General features: G+C 63.1%; 2 protein-coding genes across 2 annotated transcripts; one reads left to right on the forward strand and one right to left on the reverse strand.

The window, feature by feature from the left end:
• The first annotated feature begins 337 nt into the window (after positions 1–337).
• SDSL (serine dehydratase like) lies at positions 338–3620 on the forward strand. The gene is made up of 8 exons (XM_062590091.1): positions 338–489; positions 1147–1302; positions 1426–1465; positions 1630–1769; positions 1934–2022; positions 2135–2362; positions 2441–2565; positions 2656–3620. The coding sequence occupies exons 1-8, from the start codon at positions 406–408 to the stop codon at positions 2847–2849; spliced, it is 1056 nt and encodes a 351-aa protein (XP_062446075.1). The 5' UTR covers positions 338–405; the 3' UTR covers positions 2850–3620.
• A 3561-nt stretch (positions 3621–7181) lies between these two features.
• On the reverse strand, positions 7182–14644 carry LHX5 (LIM homeobox 5). The gene is made up of 5 exons (XM_062590090.1): positions 14472–14644; positions 12256–12479; positions 10833–11110; positions 8858–9023; positions 7182–7549 (listed from the first exon to the last, which is right to left on the reverse strand). Exons 1-5 carry the CDS (start codon positions 14642–14644, stop codon positions 7182–7184), a joined length of 1209 nt encoding a protein of 402 aa, XP_062446074.1.
• Between the last annotated feature and the right edge of the window lie 4002 nt (positions 14645–18646).

Below are 18646 nucleotides of genomic sequence, written 5' to 3' on the forward strand. Positions count from 1 at the left end.
GGGGGGGACGGACAGACGGACATGCTTGTCCCTTTTGTTCCCCTTCTCTGCCACCCGTGTCCCTGCCGGCCCCAAAATGCCCGTTGCAAAATCCTCTTACGGCAGCTCCCTTGATCTGCTGGGCCTTGGAGGGGCTCGTTAGGAATAACGAGGTCATTAGCGAGGGGGGGGATTAACGAACCGGCGGTCGGCGAGCGCTTTGAAGGCGCCGAGTTCCCACGGGCCGCGCCGTTCCCAGGCACCCTCGCGTGGCCCCTCGCGTGGCCCCTCGCGCTCGGCCCGGCCGCGGCGTTGTCGCCGCTCGGCCGGGAGCGACTCCCCAAGGCGACTCGGGGAGGAAACGGCCGGAAAAACGCCGCCCGGCCGCGCAGCGAGTGCCGGCGAGCAGCCCGCCGCGGCCGGGCCATGGGGCGCCTCCGGCTTCCCTCCTCCTGGCTCTGGGCGAGGGGCAGAGCTGTGGCCCCGCGCGGACAGACGGACGGAAGCCAGGTGGGTCCCCGCCGTGGGTGGGCAGCCGTGGGGTGTCCCGGCACTGATCCTGCCAGGCGGTTGGGGACGGAGAGAGGGAAGGGACGTGGCGGGGGCAATGGGGCTGGTGCCACCTGGCTTCTCTGCCCCCTGCAAATCCCCGCCCGGGGGGGAGGTTTTGCCCCCTTTTGTCCATCCTGGGGTCTTCAAAGCTTGTTTTGTTGTTGTTATTATTATTATTATTTTTTGGAAAGCACAGGGCGGAGACGCGGGGAGGGGGCGAGACGGGGCCGTTCCCGGCTGCGCGGGGCGGGTTGGTGCGGGACGCCCCGGCGGCGGGGCTTCGCCGGGGGGCCGCGCTCCGGGGCGCCGCTCTCCCGCGCCCCCCACCCCCCCCCCGGGCGCCCATCGCCGGCTCCGGCTCCCTCCCGGGTTTCGCTGTTTTCCTCGGTGCAAACAACAACCGCCTTGTTTTCCGCCGCTGAAAGCGGAGAGAAGAGGGGGGAGGGAAAAAAAAAAAAAAAAAAAAAAAAAAAAAAAAAAGCAAAACTCCTGGAAACTTTGCTCCTTCAAAGGGCAGGAGAGCGAGGGCGGAGCTCGGGCAGCCCCGCAGCTCGCTCGGCCCCCCCCCCCCCCCCCTCCCCCGGGGCCACCTGCAAACCGGCCCCTCGTGCCCAGGGCCGGGGGGGCTCCGGGCGCTTCCACCTGGTCTCGCCCCTGCTGGAGAGCGCGGCCTTGTCGGAGGCGGCGGGCGCCAAGGTCTACATGAAGCTGGAGAACGTGCAGCCCACGGGCTCCTTCAAGATCCGGGGCATCGGCTACCTGTGCCAGGAGGTGAGCGCGGGGGGGTGGGGTGGGGGGCGGCCCCCGAGCCGGGCCGGGCCGGGCCGGGCCGGGCCGGGCCGGGGGCTCCGCGGCGCCCTCGCCTCCCGCCCGCTCTCCGCCCCGGCTCCGCAGGCCGCCAGGACGGGCTGCCGGCGCTTCGTCTGCTCCTCAGGTACTCGGGCTCCGGGGGGGCGGCGGGGCGCAGGGATGGGGGGGGTGGTGGCACCCACCGGTGCTGAACCCCCCCCGCCCCCCCGCTGCACCCGCCGTGGGGCGCCGGGGGGCTGGAGCCCCTGGGTGCCCCCTCCCCCCCCCCCCTCCACCCCATCTCCGCAGGGGGCAACGCGGGGCTGGCGGCGGCCTACGCGGCCGGGAAGCTGGGGCTGCCGGCCACCGTGGTGGTGCCCGGCAGCGCCGGCGAGGCCGTGCGGCGCCGGCTGCGGGACCTGGGGGCTGAGGTGGAGGTCTGCGGGCAGGTACGGACCCCGCGGAGCCCCCGCCGCCGGGCAGCCCGCCGTTGCTGCTGCTGCGCGGGGTGCATGGCGCTGCACGGGGTGCACGGTGCTGCACGGCACTGGACGAGGTGCACAGGGTGCATGGCGCTGCACGGGGTGCACGGCGCTGCACGTGCTTCCCCCAGGTGTGGGACGAGGCCAACCGGAGGGCGCTGGAGCTGGCTGAGGCCGAGGGCTGCATGAGCATCCACCCCTTCGACCACCCTCTCATCTGGTGAGTGCAGCGTGGGGCGCAGCTCTGGCCCCCTCCCTCCCTCCCTCCGTCCGTCCATCTGTCTGTCCGTCCGTGGCCTGGACGCGGCCGCCCCGGCTGCCTCGTGCTGCAGGCAGGGCCACGCCAGCCTGGTGCGGGAGCTGAGGGACTCGCTGGAGAGCAAGCCGGATGCCGTGGTGCTGTCGGTGGGAGGCGGGGGGCTGCTGGCCGGCGTGGTGGCCGGCCTGCGCGAGGTCGGCTGGCCGGACGTGCCCGTGCTGGCCGCCGAGACCTGGGGGGCCCACAGCCTGCACGCGGCGCTGCGCGCCGGCCGCCTCGTCTCCCTGCCCCGCATCGCCAGGTGAGCGGCCCGGCCGCGCGGGGGGCGCGGGGGGCACCCGGCCGCGAGCCGCTGCCCCAGCCCTCCTTCCCTCCGCAGCGTGGCCAAGAGCCTGGGGGCGCTGACGGTGTCGGCGCGGGCGCTGCAGTGCGCCCGCGAGCACCCCGTGCTCTCGGAGGTGGTGGAGGACGCGGAGGCTGTGCGGGCCGTGGAGCGGTTCCTGGGTGAGGCGGGCGGCCGCGGGCGGGCGGGTGGGCGGCGGCGGCGGCGGGGGGCGACGGCGGCCGCCCACTCGGCCCCGCTCTCCCCGCCAGACGACGAGCGGCTGCTGGTGGAGCCGGCGTGCGGGGCGGCGCTGGCGCTGCTCTACGCCGGGCGCCTGCGGCGGCTGCGGGGCGAGGGGCGGCTGCCGCCGGCGCTCGCCTCCGTCGTCGTCGTGGTCTGCGGCGGCAGCGACATCCACGCCGCCGAGCTGCGGGCCCTCAAGAGCCGCCTGGGGCTGCCCTGAGCCCCCGGCATCCCCGCGCCCCCAACCCTCTCTTTTCACCCCAAAATACCTGCAAGAAAGCTCCAGCTGCCGCCGCTGCCTCCCGTGCCTCGGTTTCCCCTCCCATCCCTGCTGGCGGATGGGGAAACCGAGGCACGGCCGAGGAGCCATGCTGGGGGCAGCTGCGGGGGCCGGAGGCGCCGGCGATGGGCTCGGCGCCCTGCTCGGCTGCCGCCCCCGAGCCTGCCCCTGCCTGCCCGCGGCACAGCGCTCTCCCCTTCCTTGTACTTTATTTTTTTCTTTCCCCTCCCCTTTCCCCCCTGATAAATTCCGCCGGCCGGGCCAGCCCACGAGATACTTCTTGAAGGACGAAACCCCATAAATCAAAACTCCGCTGCTCCGTCGTGGGCAATATCTTATGTAAAAAGGTGTTTCCAGGGAGCACCGAAGGCTGGAGAATCCTATTACAAGGCACGCTATTAATTATAAGAAGTCACCCAACCTACTCCAGCAATTTTTTATCCTGGGCCCAAAACCTGATTACTCGCCGCCTTCTGCAGTCCTTCCCCTTCCCCCTCACCCCAAAAAGTAAAGGGAAAAAGGTCAAAAAAGAAAATAGCAGTGACGGTTTCCTGACGCGTCTTTCAGAAGTTTCGAGGCCGGCGCGGCTGCTTCCGAGCCCGGCGGCGAGCCGGCGTCGCCCGGGGGCTGGGGGGGGCGGCGGGCTGTGAACAGCCCTTGCCGCAGGCCTTGGGCTAATAACAATAATAATAATAACAATAACAATAATAACAACCCTTGTTCACCCAGTGAATGACCTTGTGCTCCATTTTATAATCCTCGTAACGATGCTCTGAAGAAGTTATTTAGCATGTTGCACAGTCCTTATTCTCCTTATATTAAAAAAATAAAAATAAAATAACCCATTAGCCGAATAATCCTGAAGGCCTAGAAGGGACAAAATGGAGCAGGGTAACTGCGACCCCGATCCAACCTCCCACAACCTTGTTCCCGGGCGGCACAAGCAACGGTGCCGGCCAGATCCCTGGCGGATTTGGCCTTCACCTACCTCCAAGGAGTTTTTTTTTCTTCCCTTCCCTCCTCCCAGCCGCCCGCGGCACCTCGTGCCTCAGTTTCCCCACCCGGATCCGCGTGAGCCTGCGCTCGCTGCCCGGGCTTCCCTTGGGTCTCAGCCTGCGCTTCGTATGGCTCATTTGCAAAGACAGGCAACCCCACTGTTAATGTCTTTAATGGTATAGGAAGGATAAATTCCATCACTTGGCTGAACAGAGAAAATATGCAGAGAAGTGGCTGGCTTTTCATAAATCATCGGCGCTTGGTGCTACCACTGAGCTAGGACTTAAAATTCAGGTCAGGAGAGAGGGACTCTCATAAGCCAGCAAGGGAAGGTAATTTATTCTGTTTATATCTTTTTACTGCAAGACAAGGGGGAAAAAAATCTGCCATGATTTTGCATTTTAAATATTAGTTCAGAGCTGCAGCCTGCCTTGGACTTTATTTATTTATATCTCAGAAAAGAGAGCGAGAGGAAGAGAGAGCAGAGCGAGGAAAGGCTTCGCCGGCTCGGCGCGGGGCGGTGGGAGGAATCGATGCAGTTTAACTGCCACAGCTGATTAAGAATTACAGCTCTGGGCGAGGAAGGATAAATAAGACGCGCAGATTTGGGGCTTTTGAAGGATTGCAGCGGGGCAAGGCCATCTTAGCAGCATCCTTGCTGTGGTCGAGGAGCAGCCCCGGCCTCGCAGGATTTCAGACGGCGGGAAAGGCGAGCGGACGGCGGGAGGAGGGGGTGGGGGGTCACGGGGTGCTGGCGGTGGGATGGGAGGGGAAACCTGTCGGCCCACGGGGCGCGAGAGATGCCCCGGGCCGGGTGGAGCAACTCCCTGAGCTGCACCTGAGCAGAAGTGTGGGTGCCCTTTCGGGGAGCTCCTTCTCCCCCTAGGAGCAACCCTCTGTAGCACCAGATGGACCTTCCCCCAGACCATGGACCTTCCAGACCATGGACCTTCCCCCCCCCCCCAGACCATGGACCTTCCCCCCCCCACCCCAGACCATGGACCTTCCAGACCATGGACCTTCCCCCCCCCCCCAGACCATGGACCTTCCCCCCCCACCCCAGACCATGGACCTTCCAGACCATGGACCTTCCCCCCAGACCAAGCCAACATTTTTAGCCCCCCAGATAGGACCAGGTGTGAGAAGGGTCTGGGTTCCCGGCAAGCTGGGGCAGCCCAGGATTCGTGGTGCAAATCCTGGCTGGTGCTGGGCCGGCTCCTGCTGTCCCCTACATCCACCGGGGGGGGGGGGGGTTGGTGGGGGTGGCTGTGCTTTGTGGTGAGGCGGTCTGGGGCAAGGTGGGGGGGGGATGTTAAGTGAGGGGGTGGCGATGTGAAGTGGGGCAGGATGCCAGGGCACCATGGGGCTGGGCCGGACCCCCTGGCCGCACTACCATGCTCCCCCCCCAAAGGATGTGCTTGACCCCCCCTCCCGCAGTCGGGGGGGGGGCACCGGCCACACTGGGGTTTGCCGACAGCCTGGTGCCCACCAGCAGTGGCCTCGTTTAGCAGCGAGGATAAATGAAACGGGCTGAGTTTGGGCCCAGCACCCTGGGGAGGGCAAGGACCTAAGATGGGACTGATGGGGCTCAGCCAAGGCAAGCGCACTCCATCGCGGGGGCGGCGGTGGGGAGGGCGGCTGCTGCTTAAATCACCGTGCTCAACAGGTACGTTGTATATATATATATGTATATATATATATATATGTATATATATGTAAGACCCCCCCCCCGTGCACAAATATAGGGTGTGCTGTGGGGCAGCGGGGGCAGGATTCTCCAGGAGCAGAGTGCTGGGAGCAGGCAGCTCAGCGCAGCAAACCCAGGGTCTCCATGTTTTTTTTTTTTTGTCTTAAAAAAAAATAATAATAAAAGGGACCAGGTGACTGAACAGTAGGTAACTAAAAGGTTTTTTTATTCACATTGAACAACAAGAGCCATTCACACTAACAGCCTCTGCAAGAGGCAGCGGGGACAGGAAACCCACAACGCTTTCAGAAAACAACTTTTTTTCTTCTTTTTATGTTTTTTTCTCGTTCTTTTTTTTTTCTTTATCTTCTTGCCCCTCTCCCAAGTGCCACCCCCCCACCTTCAAAATAGAAAAATTCGGAGCCTCCGATGACTAAAGTACAATAAATAATCAGTAAACACAAAAACATACTTTATTTGTTTCTCCTTTATACAAAATAAAGAAACTAGAAGCAAAAACTATAATACATCCTTAAATTCGCAGAGCCTCCGGGAACCACTTGGGTTGGACTCGGCGGTTGCTGGAGACGGTCGAGGCTCGGCCGTTGCGGGGTTGTTTTATGTTTTTTCCCGGTTCGTTTGGCCGTGCGGCGCTGCCGGGGGGGGGGGGGGGAGATTTGGGGGGGGGCGGGGGGGGGGGGGGATCGGGCCGCTTCTGCCGCGTGGGAAGAACCAAATCTCGGCGCGTCACTCGGCAGCGCCGGGCGCGGAGCCGCAGCGCTCCGCTAGGGGGCGGCCTCCCCCCCATGACCCCCCCCACCCCCCGGTGTGTCCCCCCCCCCAACACCTCTCCCCTTCCATCCCCGAGCAACGGGTCCAAAGCCGCCTTCTCCTTGGGAGTAAAACGGGAACGACGGGAACGGGGGCGCGGGAGGCGGCGGCGGGGTTGGGGTCGGGGGGGGGGGCTGCTTTTTATTCCTGTAATCCCCGTTCCCACCTCCTCCCTCAGTGGGGACGCGATCCGGGATGAACCGAGGCCAAGGAAGAGGATAATTAAAAAGTACGGGAATTAGTGGGGGGAGGGGGCCTCTGCCCCATAGACACACACCAGCCCCCCCCCCCCCAAGCAGCCCCAAGCCGCGGGGCGCTGTCACCACCGGCGTCGGGGGCGACCTGTGCCTGGGAGAGTTCAGCTTTGGTTCGAGAGACGGTGGTCCTGGTGCCGGCAGAGGTCTTCTTCGGGGCTTGGCACGTTTCGTTGCCCCCCCCCCCACCCCGGTGCCCGGCCACACGTGTCGGGAGAAGGTAGTGGGAGGGGGAGGTAGCGAGGGGGGCACCGAGGACAACCCCCAGCGTCCCGGTTGCTGGGGGAGGAGGGGGGGGGGTCTGAACCGACGGGGCGGGCGCGAGGAGCGTTTTGGCATCGGTTGGCGACGGAGGGCGGCTGCGGTGTCGGAGGGTCTTCATCCAGCGACCCCGTGCCTCGGTCCGGAGGGGATGCGTGGGCCCAAAGGAATCCGGGTGTGTTTTCCCCCTCCCCTCCCCTCGTACACACGTGCACGCACGCGCACGCACACGCGCGCCCGGGCCTACCACACCGCCGCCTCGCTGAGCTCCTGGCCGGGGTGCGAGAGGGCCCCGCTGTAGCCGCTATTGCTGGACATGGAGAAGGGCGGGCTGGGCCCCCCGCTGAAGACCTCCCCCGGGATGGGGTGCAGCGAGCCGGTCATGCCCGGCTCGGGGCTGGGGGTGTCGGGGTGCGAGATCATATCCGTGTACCTTTGGTTTTCTGAGGAGTGGTGTCCGCTTAGGGGGGGCTCCAAGGGTCCCAGGGGCGTGGAGCCGGGTCCTGAGTTCTGAAGGTAGCTGGAGTCGGCCGGGGACTGGGCTTGGGAGGGCGGCCCGTGGGGGAAAAAGTCATAATTGCCTCCCGGCCCGTAGTAGTCACCTTGGTAATCTGCGGGAGGCGGCGGAGGGAGGGGGGGGGAGAAGAGGTTGGAGCCGGTCCCTCGAGGCCCCTTGCCACCCCTCCGCCCAGGGCTCTTCTCCCCGAGACGTCCCGGCCGCGTTGCGGAGGCCAGGGCAACCCCCCTCCAAAACCCCACTGCTCCCCGTAAAGAGGGGGCGCAAAGCGCCGGCACCCTCCCCTCCGGGGCCCTGTGTGTGTGTGTGTGGGGGGGGGGGATTCAGCAGGGTAAAAGGGAGCTGGAAGGGAGGTGCCTTGGGCTGGCTGAGGAAAGCAGAGGTGTGCGGGGCGGTACCAGGGGCTTGGAAAACAGCAGCATGCTCCGAAAGGAGCTGGGGGACAGAGGCGGCGAGAGGGCTTTCCCCCAAAGCCGGGCACCTCCGCGGGCCCCGTGGGCCGTGAGGCGGGTAATCGCCCCAGCTGGGGCTGCTCCGGCCCGGCTGCCCGGGGCTGGCGGGGGACGCGGGCCGGCTCCGCGGCAGGGGCCGTGCCGGCGCGGGGGGCTGGCGGTGAGCGGCTGGAGGGGGAACAAAAGGCTACGGCCGCCACTTGGTCCTCCCGGGCTCTGGCAGCAGCTGGCGCCGGCGCTGCATGTGTGTGTGTGTGTGTGTGTGTGTATGCACATACACATGCACAGAGGTGAGTGTGTGTGTGTGTGCAGGGACACGTGCACGCATACAGTAGGGTATTTACACGCATGGATGTGACAGTGTGTGCATGAGCGCAGACGTGTGCGTACGGCAGGCTGCGTGCCTGGAGGAGCGTGCGTAGGCACGGGTGTGCGTGCTTGTGGTGGTGTGCGAGCGTGTCTGTGTGCACGGATATGAGTGTGTGGGCAAGGACATGCACATACGGCAGGGTGTGTGTGGAGGTGCGTGTGCATGCGCCTGGATATGTGTGCACACGTGTGTGTGTGTACGCACAGACATCTATGTGTGCCCACGACGCTCCACGGCCGTGCGCAGCGACGTGCGTGCATGCGTGCGCACAGATTTAAGCAGGCAGAGCTGCCTCCACGTGTGTGCACGTGCGGGGTGGGGGGGTACGGAAGGGCTGCACGCACAGATGGTTGCGTGTGCACGATCAGAAATGAGTGTGCGCGTGTGTGCGGGCAGTTAACCCAGCCCAGAGCCTGCCGGGAGCCGCTGACACGGGCTGCAGCGGCTCCGAGCAGAGACGGGGCCGGCAAAGCCCGAGGACGGGGAGAAAACGGGAAGGAGGAGCAAGGGGAAAGGAGAGAGAGAAAAGGAAAGGAGGACCATCCGGGGAGGGAAGGGGTGCGCGCGGGCGGCGCCTCACCTCCGTAGTACGTGTAGGGCGTCGAGCCGAGCATCTCGGACTCATCAAGGCGGCCGCCCAAGGGGCGCATCCGCCGCGGGCTGCGGAAGAAGGCGTGCCGGCGGGCGCCCAGGGCGCTCAGCTGCTTCATCCGCCGCTCCTTGGACCTGCGGTTCTGGAACCAGACCTGTGGGCAGAGCCGGCCGTCAGCGCCCGCCCGGGGAGGTGTGTGTGGGGGGGGTCCGGCACTCGGGCACCCCGGTGCTGCGGGAGGGACGGAGAGGAAGACCAAGGGACGGGCTGGTAGGGGCCCCCGCCAGCCTGGCCGAGGAACCCGCTGACGTTTGGCCTGCGATGCTGTAGGAGAGACCAGGAAGTGTCGGGAGAAGTTCTTGGGACCTTCTGGGAAGGGGAGAGGTTTTCCACCTTGGAGGGTTTTTACTGAAATTCCAATATCCTGGAAATGGGCCCCGGGGCGGGGGGCTAAGTAAAGAGACCTTTCCAAGTGCCAGCATCCCTCCGCAGCCCTGCCTGCCCCCGCAGGGGGAGAAGGGGCAGAGGAGGAGGACAACGAGCAGATAAGGGAAGATGAATTTCCCCTCCCAAGGGAGGAAAGAAGGAAGAACTCCGTCCGTTCGGTTTGTGATAGAAATAGGCAGAACGCAGGGAGCCGAGCGCCAGCCAGGATGGGGAGGGTGCTAAAAGAAAAGCTGGCCTAGGAGGGATGAAGGTAAAGGGGAAGGGAAAGCCTGGGCCATCTTTTTACGGGGTGTTCCCTCATCCAGGCCGCGTAGCCTCAGCACACGGTATTTTTTTTTCCCCCCAGGCCTGGTGATGGTGTCCGGATTACACGTCCCCCTCCACGCACATGCACAAATGCTCCCCGGGGGAGGGGTAGCTCTGGGGGAACCAGCACTTCTCGGGAGCCCAGACGTTGCTCCAGGGGCTTCTGTTCCCCTCTGCCAGGTGTGGGGGCTCTTGCAGCTCCACTAGCAGCAGAGCCGGAGAGTCCTCCTCCGTTCACGCTGCACGTTTCTGCAGGGATTTCTGCATGGGGGCAGCGTGGTAGGAGGTTGCAGGGCTGCACGGGGAGTGGAATGGCTTCTCCTCGCTTCGAAGGGCCGAGCACCCCTCTCCCAGGTATGCCTACGGCTCTTCTGGGCTGAGCAGGCTGGAGAGGAGAGATGTCAAGCTCTGGTGAAGAGCTGCAGGCAGGAAGGGGGTCTGGCTACAAGCCTTCTCCTGTTGGGTATGGACGTGGAGTCCTTGGGCCTAGCAAGATACGTAGGTACTGGGGTTCCCGCTCTACTCATGGTGAAGCTACACTGAGTCTAAGCCATTAACTTGGCTAGGGACTAGTGGATCTTCTAGCCTGAAAAGAGTCCAAGTGGCACGCATTTTGGAGCTGATCTTCATGTCCAAGGAGTCCGTGCACTAAAGCAAAAAAGTGAGACCAACTTCCTATGTCCCATTCTGCTCTTCCCAGCCACACATGCTGGGTATCTCTGTTAACCCACCAGGAGGTGCAGGATGGGCCCTGGGGAGAAAGTGGCCAATAGGTGGAGGGAAATGGCTGGGGTTTACTCAACCCCTGCTGGTCACCTGTCCCCATTTCCCCCCTTTGTGGGCTGAAGCTGGCAGGACTGGCCTCAAGGTCACAACTCCATTCCCTCCGGCAGCTGGGCCTGGGGGGTGTAGTCACAGTCTGGGGTCCCATTAGCACCCGCTTTGCCTTCCCTCCGCAGGTTGGGTCCCTTCCCTTTCTCTGCTTCAGTAGAGGGAATTGCCCCTCTCCTCCTACAGCTCTGACGTCATGGGAACCTCACAGCTTCCAGCAAGTCAGGGGAGCAATGCCGCTGGGCCAGCCCCATGACATCATGCTGGGAGAGCTAGAAATTGGGTTTGAGCCTCAGAGGATACACACTGACTGAGAAAGCTGTGGTGGGGCAGCTGGCCTTGGGATCGGGGGGTGAGGATGGGGTTATTGCCCCTATACCTGGATGACTCTCATGTTGAGCCCAGTCTCCTGGGCCAGCTGCTCCCGGATGTGCCTGGTGGGCTTGGGGGTAGCTGCGAAGGCAGCTTTGAGGGTCTCCAGTTGCTTGGCTTTAATGGTGGTACGGGGCCCCCTCCGCTTGGTGCCCGAGTTCTGCTCCTCATTCTCGTTGTTGGTGGTCTCTTTGTCCGAGGAGGTCGAGTTGTCCGTCTCCTTGGTGTCGTCTTGCATGGGGTCCTGGAGATCCGGGGATAAACTCCTGTCTGTACATGAGGACACTGTAAAGGAGACCCAGAAAGGAAAGGAGGGGGTGGATGACTTAGGAGAGAGATCAGCCCACCCCCCCCACCCTCCCTTTTCCCACTGTCACCCCTGCGAGCCTGGCTGCTTTCCAGGAAAGGGGGAGGGGTGCTGGAGAGAAGCAAGGGGGTGCAGATCGCCTCTGTGCCCCAGTTACCCCTACAGCACCGCCCACCCCCAGCAGCACGCAGAGCCGCAGGCAACTGCTGCCTGCTCCAGCAAGCTGAGTGGCCTGATCCGGCCCCCGGCGTCTGCATCTGAAGGAGCAACCCAGCACTGCCCCCGCCTGCTGGGTGTGCGGAGGGGCTCCGCGACCAGCTGGAGGGGAGATGGGGAGGGGGCGAGTGTGTCCCCCCCCCCAGTGTAGGCCCCAGCGCTTCCCCTCTCCCCACCCTGCGCCTTTCATGCCGGGAACCAAGATCCGCCGCTGGGACAAATGCAGCCAGTCACTCTTGGGGTTCAGGGGTGTCCAGTCACTGCCTCGAGCCTGGCTTGGGCCCCCCTCCCCAGCTGCCCCCCGAAGGGACCCTGGTGCCAGCACCCCCCCAGGCCAAGCTCTACTCGCCTCGCTCACAGCAGCGGCCCCACTGACTCGCGTGGCAGGATCCGGCCCCGGGTGCTGGACGGAGAGAGAGCCCATGGAAGGGGGTGAGCGCAGGCGACTGGCATTGCTGGGACAGCAGGAGTGGGCCTGATCCTGCTGTCCTGACGCAGAGACAGCTTCCAAGGAAGTCGGATGGGAGCTTTGCCTCCGGGTGAAAGGAGGCGGAGGATCAGGCCCGCGGCGCGGGGGACAGGGCGCGCTCGCGGGGAGCGCTGCCGGGCCGGGGGGCTGCGCCGGGCCCCCCGCCGCCGGCGTGCGGGGGGCGGGTGGGGAGCCGGGGGGAGCGCTGCTGCCGGGACCCACCTCTGCCTCTGCCGCCCCTTGCCCCACGCGTGTCCCCGCCTCTGCGGCCCGCTTCAACCTCCCCCCCCCCCACGCCAGGCCCCGCACAGCCCCGCTGCCTCCCCCGGCTGCGGCCCGGCTCGGCGCGGCTCAGCCCGGCCCGGCCCGGCCCGGGGGGGCTCCGCGCTCTGCCGCCGCAGCCTCCTGCTCCGCGGCTGCCGCCGCCCCGCTGCGTACCTGAGTTGAGGCTGCCTTCCTTCAAACTGGGAGAATTCAAATAGTCCTCTTTGCAAACAAATTTGTTTTCGTCTATGATATAAAGTTCCTCGCCCGTGGAGAGCTGCTTGTTGCAAACCATGCAAGTGAAACAGTTCAGGTGAAACACTTTGTTCCGGGCCTTTCGGACGAGGTCGCTGGGGGAGATGCCTTGCGAGCAGCCGGCGCATTTGGTACCAAACCTCCTGGAAGGGAGAAAGCGCAGAGCTGAGAGCAGGGGCCGCCGGCAGCCCGCGGGGCCGAGCCGCGCCGGGGGCTGCAGCCGGGCCGCCGCGCCCCCCCTCCCCCCGGACCCCGACTGGCTGCTCCGACCCGATCCTCGCCCCCCCCCCCCCCCAAAAAAAAAAAAAAAAAAAAAAAAAAAAACCGCACCGGCTACCGGGGCTGCAGCCGGGCCCGATCCTCCAGCATCTTTCGCTGCTTCGGGAAACACCGCAGAAAGCTTGGGGGAGTGTTTCTACCCCGGTCCCTCACTGCCGGGGGGTGGGGGGAAGGGGGGAGACGAAGAGGGGGCGAGGCCGGCCTTCCTCCCCTGGTTAGCCCGCTTGGAAACGCCGAGGCGGAAGGTTTGGGCGAGAGGGAGCTCGTACGTGCGGGTCCGCCGCGGGGCGAGCCCGGCGCTGCCCGGAGCCGGGACACGCCGGGCACCGCTCCCGGCCCAGGCGGCCGGAGTCAGCTCTGCACCGAAATGGAAGGGCCAGAAACGAGCAGGAAGTTTAAAGGATTTTCCCCTCCGCAGTCTGCAGTGAAGAATTTCGTTTAAACGGAGGCAGCGGTGCCTCCCGGCCGGGAAATGCAAGCTCGCCTCGGCGCTGGTACAGAGTAAACAGCACCGTAAAAATATCGGGGAAAAGAGGGACTAATTGTGGAGAGAGCCATGAATAAAGAGAAAGGCGAGTGTGGGAAGAGCCGTGCTGTGAAAGCGAAAACGGGCGACGGAGGAGGGAACTCAGGTCGCCGAAAGCATCGCCCCATTCCCGGCGAGTGTTGGGCTCCGGGCACCGAGCACCATCCTGGGCTCCCTGGCGTTTATTTTTCCTGGTCGAAAACACCACCTTGGGTATCTCTAATTTTTCTTCCCTGTATAGCAGGCAGAGCCGCTTTCCCTAGTCGCTGCTATTTTTTTCCCCCTTGCATACCTGAATCATCTGAAAACGATCTCTCCGGAAAAACAAAAAACAAACAAACAAACAAAAACCCCAAACACCACAACCCAGGGATGGGGCTGTTGCTACCAGGTCCCTGGGGAGAAAGGGATCTCGGCTGCGAGCGGGGTGAGATTGGGGGTGCCGCGCGGAGGGGTCCCCCTTTTCCTTCCTCAGCTTGACTGAACTTCTGCCGCCTGCGCTGCTCTCCGTGACGTTGATGTAGTGAAAGCATTAGAAGTCATAAGTCATTTTCTCCCTCTCATCCCGGCCCCTAATTTCCTCATCTGCACCTTATCGGAGTCATTAGGGGCATTTAAGGAGCGGCGGAGCGCGGGAGGCCCCGGACGGAGCCGGCCCGCGGGGCAGCGGCGTTTCCGCGGGGAGCGGTGAGGCCCTGGCTGTGGGTGCCTCCCCCGGGGCTGGAGGCGCCCGGGGGCCGGGATCGCTCCCCCGCGGCGCCGAGCCCCGCTGCCAGCCCCGGCGCGGGGGCTCCGCGGGGCCGCGGCGCTCGGGCCTGCCGCGACGGGGCGGGCGGCGGCTCCGGGGCGGGCCGCGGCCGGCGCAGCCCGGCTCGGCGCTGCTTTTCGAAGCAAGGTCACGGGGAGACGAGGCGGAAAAATAAATAAAAAAAAATAAAATAAAAAGCCACCTCGGACTGCAGCAAACGGCCGCAGCGCTGCCGTCGGCCTCGGCCGCCGCGCACGGGCTCTGCCGGCCCCGCTGGTGTCCAGGCGGCCGCGGGGGCCGGTTCCCCGCCGGAGCGATGGGGCAGGCTCCGCCAAGGGCCGAGAGCGAGCCCCGGCAGAGCGGCCACCAACGGGGAAAGGGGCGAGCCCCGGCCCCGCTCCCCGGCCCCGGCCGCTCTGCAGCCCCCGGGGGCCGAACCCAACTCCGGTCCCTTCCCAGCAAAGCAGCGGGGCCGGGCGGAGCGGAGGGCGGGCAGGTAGCTGTGAGGCTCCGCAGCCTCTCGGGAAGCCTCAGCGGCCTCAGCGGGGTGGAGGCGGCTCGCCCCCGTCGCAGGGGACTCACCTGAAAAAGTCATTTTTGCAGTACAGTTTGCCTTCCCTGGAGAAGCATTTCTCGGTCAGGTTGCATTTGCATTCGCAGCACTGGACGCATTTAATGTGCCATGCCCTGTCCAACACGTTCAGCAGAAACCTGTCCAAAATCGGCCTCTCGCAGCCCGCACAATGCACCATCATAACCTCAGCCGAGGAAGGAGACACACACAACGAGAAGTCAGCCCCCGCGCCGGCACACGGCGGCTACAGCGATCGCTGTGAGAAGGGGGGAATTTTTCAATGCGAAACTAGAAAAAAAAATTTTTTTTTAATGTAGAGAGGATGATAAAAATTCAGGCGCCCTCAAGAGCGCGGAGCGGAGCCGCTGTCAAGTTCTTGCCTCTCTTCTCTTCGGAGCCTCGGCGGAGGAAAAAATAATGCAAAAAAAAAAAAAAAAAAAAAAAAAAAAAAAAAAATCTCCCCCAATAGCCCCCCCTTCCAGAGCCGCCAAACCGCCCCCCCCCCGCCCCGACCCACCCGAGCGGGGCGGCCGACAGTGCCCGGCGCTGCGCAGCCGAGGCGCGGCGGCGCGGGGGCTGCTGTCGGCGGGCTCTGCGGCAGCGGCGCGCCGCGGGAGGGGTGCATGAACGCCCCCCCCAGCAGCCGGCAGCCCCCTCTGCCTCCGTGTGCTCCGCAGCCGCCCGCTTGCCGCCACTTTCATGCTGGTCCCATCTTCAGCTTTGTCTCCCGGCTTAGTAATTCGCGCATCCTTATTCAGATTTGGTGACGTGGCGCGGAGCGTAGCGCGGTCCGCGGCCAATGGGAAGGCCGTGGCCATGGCAACCTCTTAATTTATAGCATATCTAAATTGGCTCCAGCCTTGTGCTTGGCACAGAGGGAAAAAAACAAGGCATCTCTATTGTTGAGTAGTAGGTTTTACCTTGTGCGGTGGCGAAGTGAGTATTTACCTTTATTTGGGGTCTTGGGGGGGGTGTCATGGAAGTTTTTTTCTCTCTTTTTCTTTTATTTTTTTTCTCCCTTAATCCCTGAGGGGGGTGATGGTGGCGGGGGGTGGGGGGAAGGATGCCCAGGGCTGATTTTGGGGGGTCCCGGGCAGCGAGCGTGTCTGGGGGAAGCCATCACCTGGCCTCTTTGCATAAGCGGGAGAGGTGGCAATTGGGGCTCTTTTGTCTGGGGATCCGCAGGGATCAAGAGTAAAAACAACAAGCTGAAAAGCGGGGTGGGAGGAGGAAAGGGATTTGGGGGGGGGCAGGGCGGGGGAGGGGGGCCGGGGCCGCTCACCTAATGAGGAGGGGGTGCTCTTTGGGGGACGGCTCCTTCGCATAGTGTCTTGGGATGAAAAGTTATCTCTGGGACTTCGCCGCACCAAGGTATTTGACCCCCCAGCGAGCTCGCTGGCCTTTGTTATACAGACTTTTAGCGAGGGGGGAAATCACATCGCTTTTCTTTTTCTTCTTTTTCTTCTTTTTCCTCTTTACGCTCTGCATTAAGTAAGTCACTGGCAACATCCGTAAAACCTGAGTCAACACGAGAATAAAGAGGGGAACAGAGCGGGAGAATGGGAAGAGCGGCTCGGCTACCCTGGAAAACGAAAAAGAAAAGGAGAAAGGGAGAAAGAAAGGGGGAGAGGGAGCCAGCCCGGCGGACGGAGAGGTGCGGGGCTCTTGTGCACTTGTACATTATTTTTCTCTTTAATTTCAGGTGCCGCGGAGCTGTTAATAACCTGCTCGTTGTGCGCGCAGGGGAAGGCGTGCGTGGGGTAACCCCTCGTTCTGGTTGCAGGAGGGGCGATGCTGGGGCACGGGGCAGGCCCGGCTCCTCTCTGGCACGGGGCGAAGCGAGGCCGGGGCCGCGGGCCGGGGGGAGCCGGCAGCGGCCGAGCCGACCGGGGCTCCCGGTGCGCCACGACGGGGCGGGCGCTGGTGCTCGCTGAGCGCTGAGTCGCTGCGGGGAGTCAGGCCGGTAACTCACGGGTTTTTCTGCGCGGCTCCATGCGGAGGGGAGCGGAGCGCAGGGGCGCCCGCCGGGCCGGGCCGTGCAGGAGAGGAGGAGGAAGGTGGCAGCACAGGTGAAGGCCGACCTTCCTCCTCCCGAACGCCCCACGGCCGCCGTGTTTGTGTGTGTGTATATATATATATATATAAAATATATATACATAATATATATATGCGCGTGTGTATATATATATGTGTATATATATATTTATTTTTCTCGCTCCGGAGCGTCCCGCCGCCGCGGATCGGGCCGCGCTCGGCCCCGCGCCCACCTGGCCGCCGCTGCCGGCTCCACGCCGAGCCGCGGAAACGGCGCCGGTGCGCGAGCATCGCCGCGGAACTAGCGCGATGGATGTTCTGTGCGGGTTTTCATAGAGAGGGTTGGGGAAGGAGAGAGGGTACAAGAGAGGAACACAGAAAAGCAGATGGAGACAGATAGAAGGAAAATAAAGAGAGAAAAGGAAAGACATAACAATAGAAAAAGAGAGCGAGAAGAAAAAGAAAAGAAAAGTGAAAGGAATAAAAGAAAAAGTGGGAAAAAAGCTCAAGGGAGAGAAAGAAACAGAAAATCAAAAGAATGAAAAAAAGAAAGAAGAGAAGGAAAGAAAGGAAGGAAGAAAGGAGCAGTGAAAGAAAGCAAAAAAGCAAAACCGAAAAGAAATAAATAAAACGAAAGAAAATGAGAAAATAGGAAGATAGAGAAAACGAGCATGAGAGAAAAAAAATGAAGGAAGGAAAAAAGACAGAATGAAAAGGGGAAAAAAAGAAAGAAGGAATGAACGAAATAATTGAAAAGAAAGAATAATGGAAAAGAACAGAATAGAAAGTGATAAAGAAAGAAAAGAAAACAGGAAAAGAGGGAGAGAGAAAGAAAGAACGAACAAAAGAAAAAAGAAAAAATAGAAAGAAATACGGAAAGACAAAAAGAAAGCCAGAAAGGCAGACAGAAAGAAAGAAAGAATGAAAGAGGGAAAAAGGAGCAGAAAGAAAAAGAAACCGTTACCCGATTTCCGACCTGGCTCACGCCAGTGTCCACGCCACGTCTAGGTCTCTGCCTAAGTTAGTTGGTTCGCTCGTTTTCCTGCCGTGGTTTCTTTTGGAGCCGGAGGCCGCGGTGCGGGGCGGCGGGGCCGGGGGCTCAGCCCCGCCCGGTGCACGGCCCCCGCAGCGGCCGGGACACGGCGCCGCCACGCGCGTTCGCGACCCGCTCGGGGCCGCCGAGGCGGACTGGGGCGGTGCGGGCAAACGGGGGGGTCTCGGCGCAGGATTTGACACGGGGCCGGGGAAACACTGCAGCTGGGGCAGGGCGAGCGGGAAGGGCTCCTCGGGGCGCCGGGGCCGCTGCGGGCGGCTGCCAGGAATTTCTGATTGCACAGGACTGAGGGGAAAAACAGCCCGGCGTAAACGTGTACCGAGCGATGTGTTTAGGGAGATGCGTGTGTATAGACACACCTCTCTCTCTCTGTATATATATAGGTATGTATATATGCGTGTATACATACATGTACACACACATAAATACATATACACGTACATACAAATAGATACACACACACATATAAATACACACACGCACACGTATGTATTTATATTTATAAATATAAATATACATGTACAAACGCGGCTGCTCTCTCCCCGCGCTGCCCGGCGGGCCGAGCCGCGGGGCGCGCACGGCGCGGTGGCACCTCGGTGCCCTCGCCGCCGCCCGAGCCCCGGGGCCCTGCGTGGCCTTCTGGAGGGCCCTTCGAGGCTCGCCGGGCGGCGCGGGTGGAGCCCCCCCCCTTGCACACGCGCTTGCGATCGCCACCGAGACACGCGGGGACGTTCAGGCGAGTGGAGCTGCTGCAGAGCCGGGCGCGGGTCGCCGCTCTCGGCAGCCGCCGCCGCCGGCGCTCCCGGGCCGCCCCGCCGTGCTGGTGCCGTCCAAAGCCAGAGACCGTCGGGGCGCTGGGAAAATGAAGGATTTTCCACGGCCTAGCGCTGCCCCGTGCCCAGCCGCGGAGGCTCCGCGCTGGGCACAGAGAGAGACCGAGCGGGCTGCGCCGGGGTCCCGGCTGGAACGGCCGCCCCGGGCGGGGGGCGGGCGGTCCGGACTCCTGGGCCGCTCGGCCTGTGTACCACCCCCGGGGCTGGTATTAGCCCCCTGCCTTCCCCATGCCCGAGGTCGTTCCCGCGGCACCTTTTCCTG

Source organism: Rhea pennata, chromosome 17 (genome assembly GCF_028389875.1).
Source record: "Rhea pennata isolate bPtePen1 chromosome 17, bPtePen1.pri, whole genome shotgun sequence".
NCBI classification, from domain to species: Eukaryota; Metazoa; Chordata; class Aves; order Rheiformes; family Rheidae; genus Rhea; species Rhea pennata.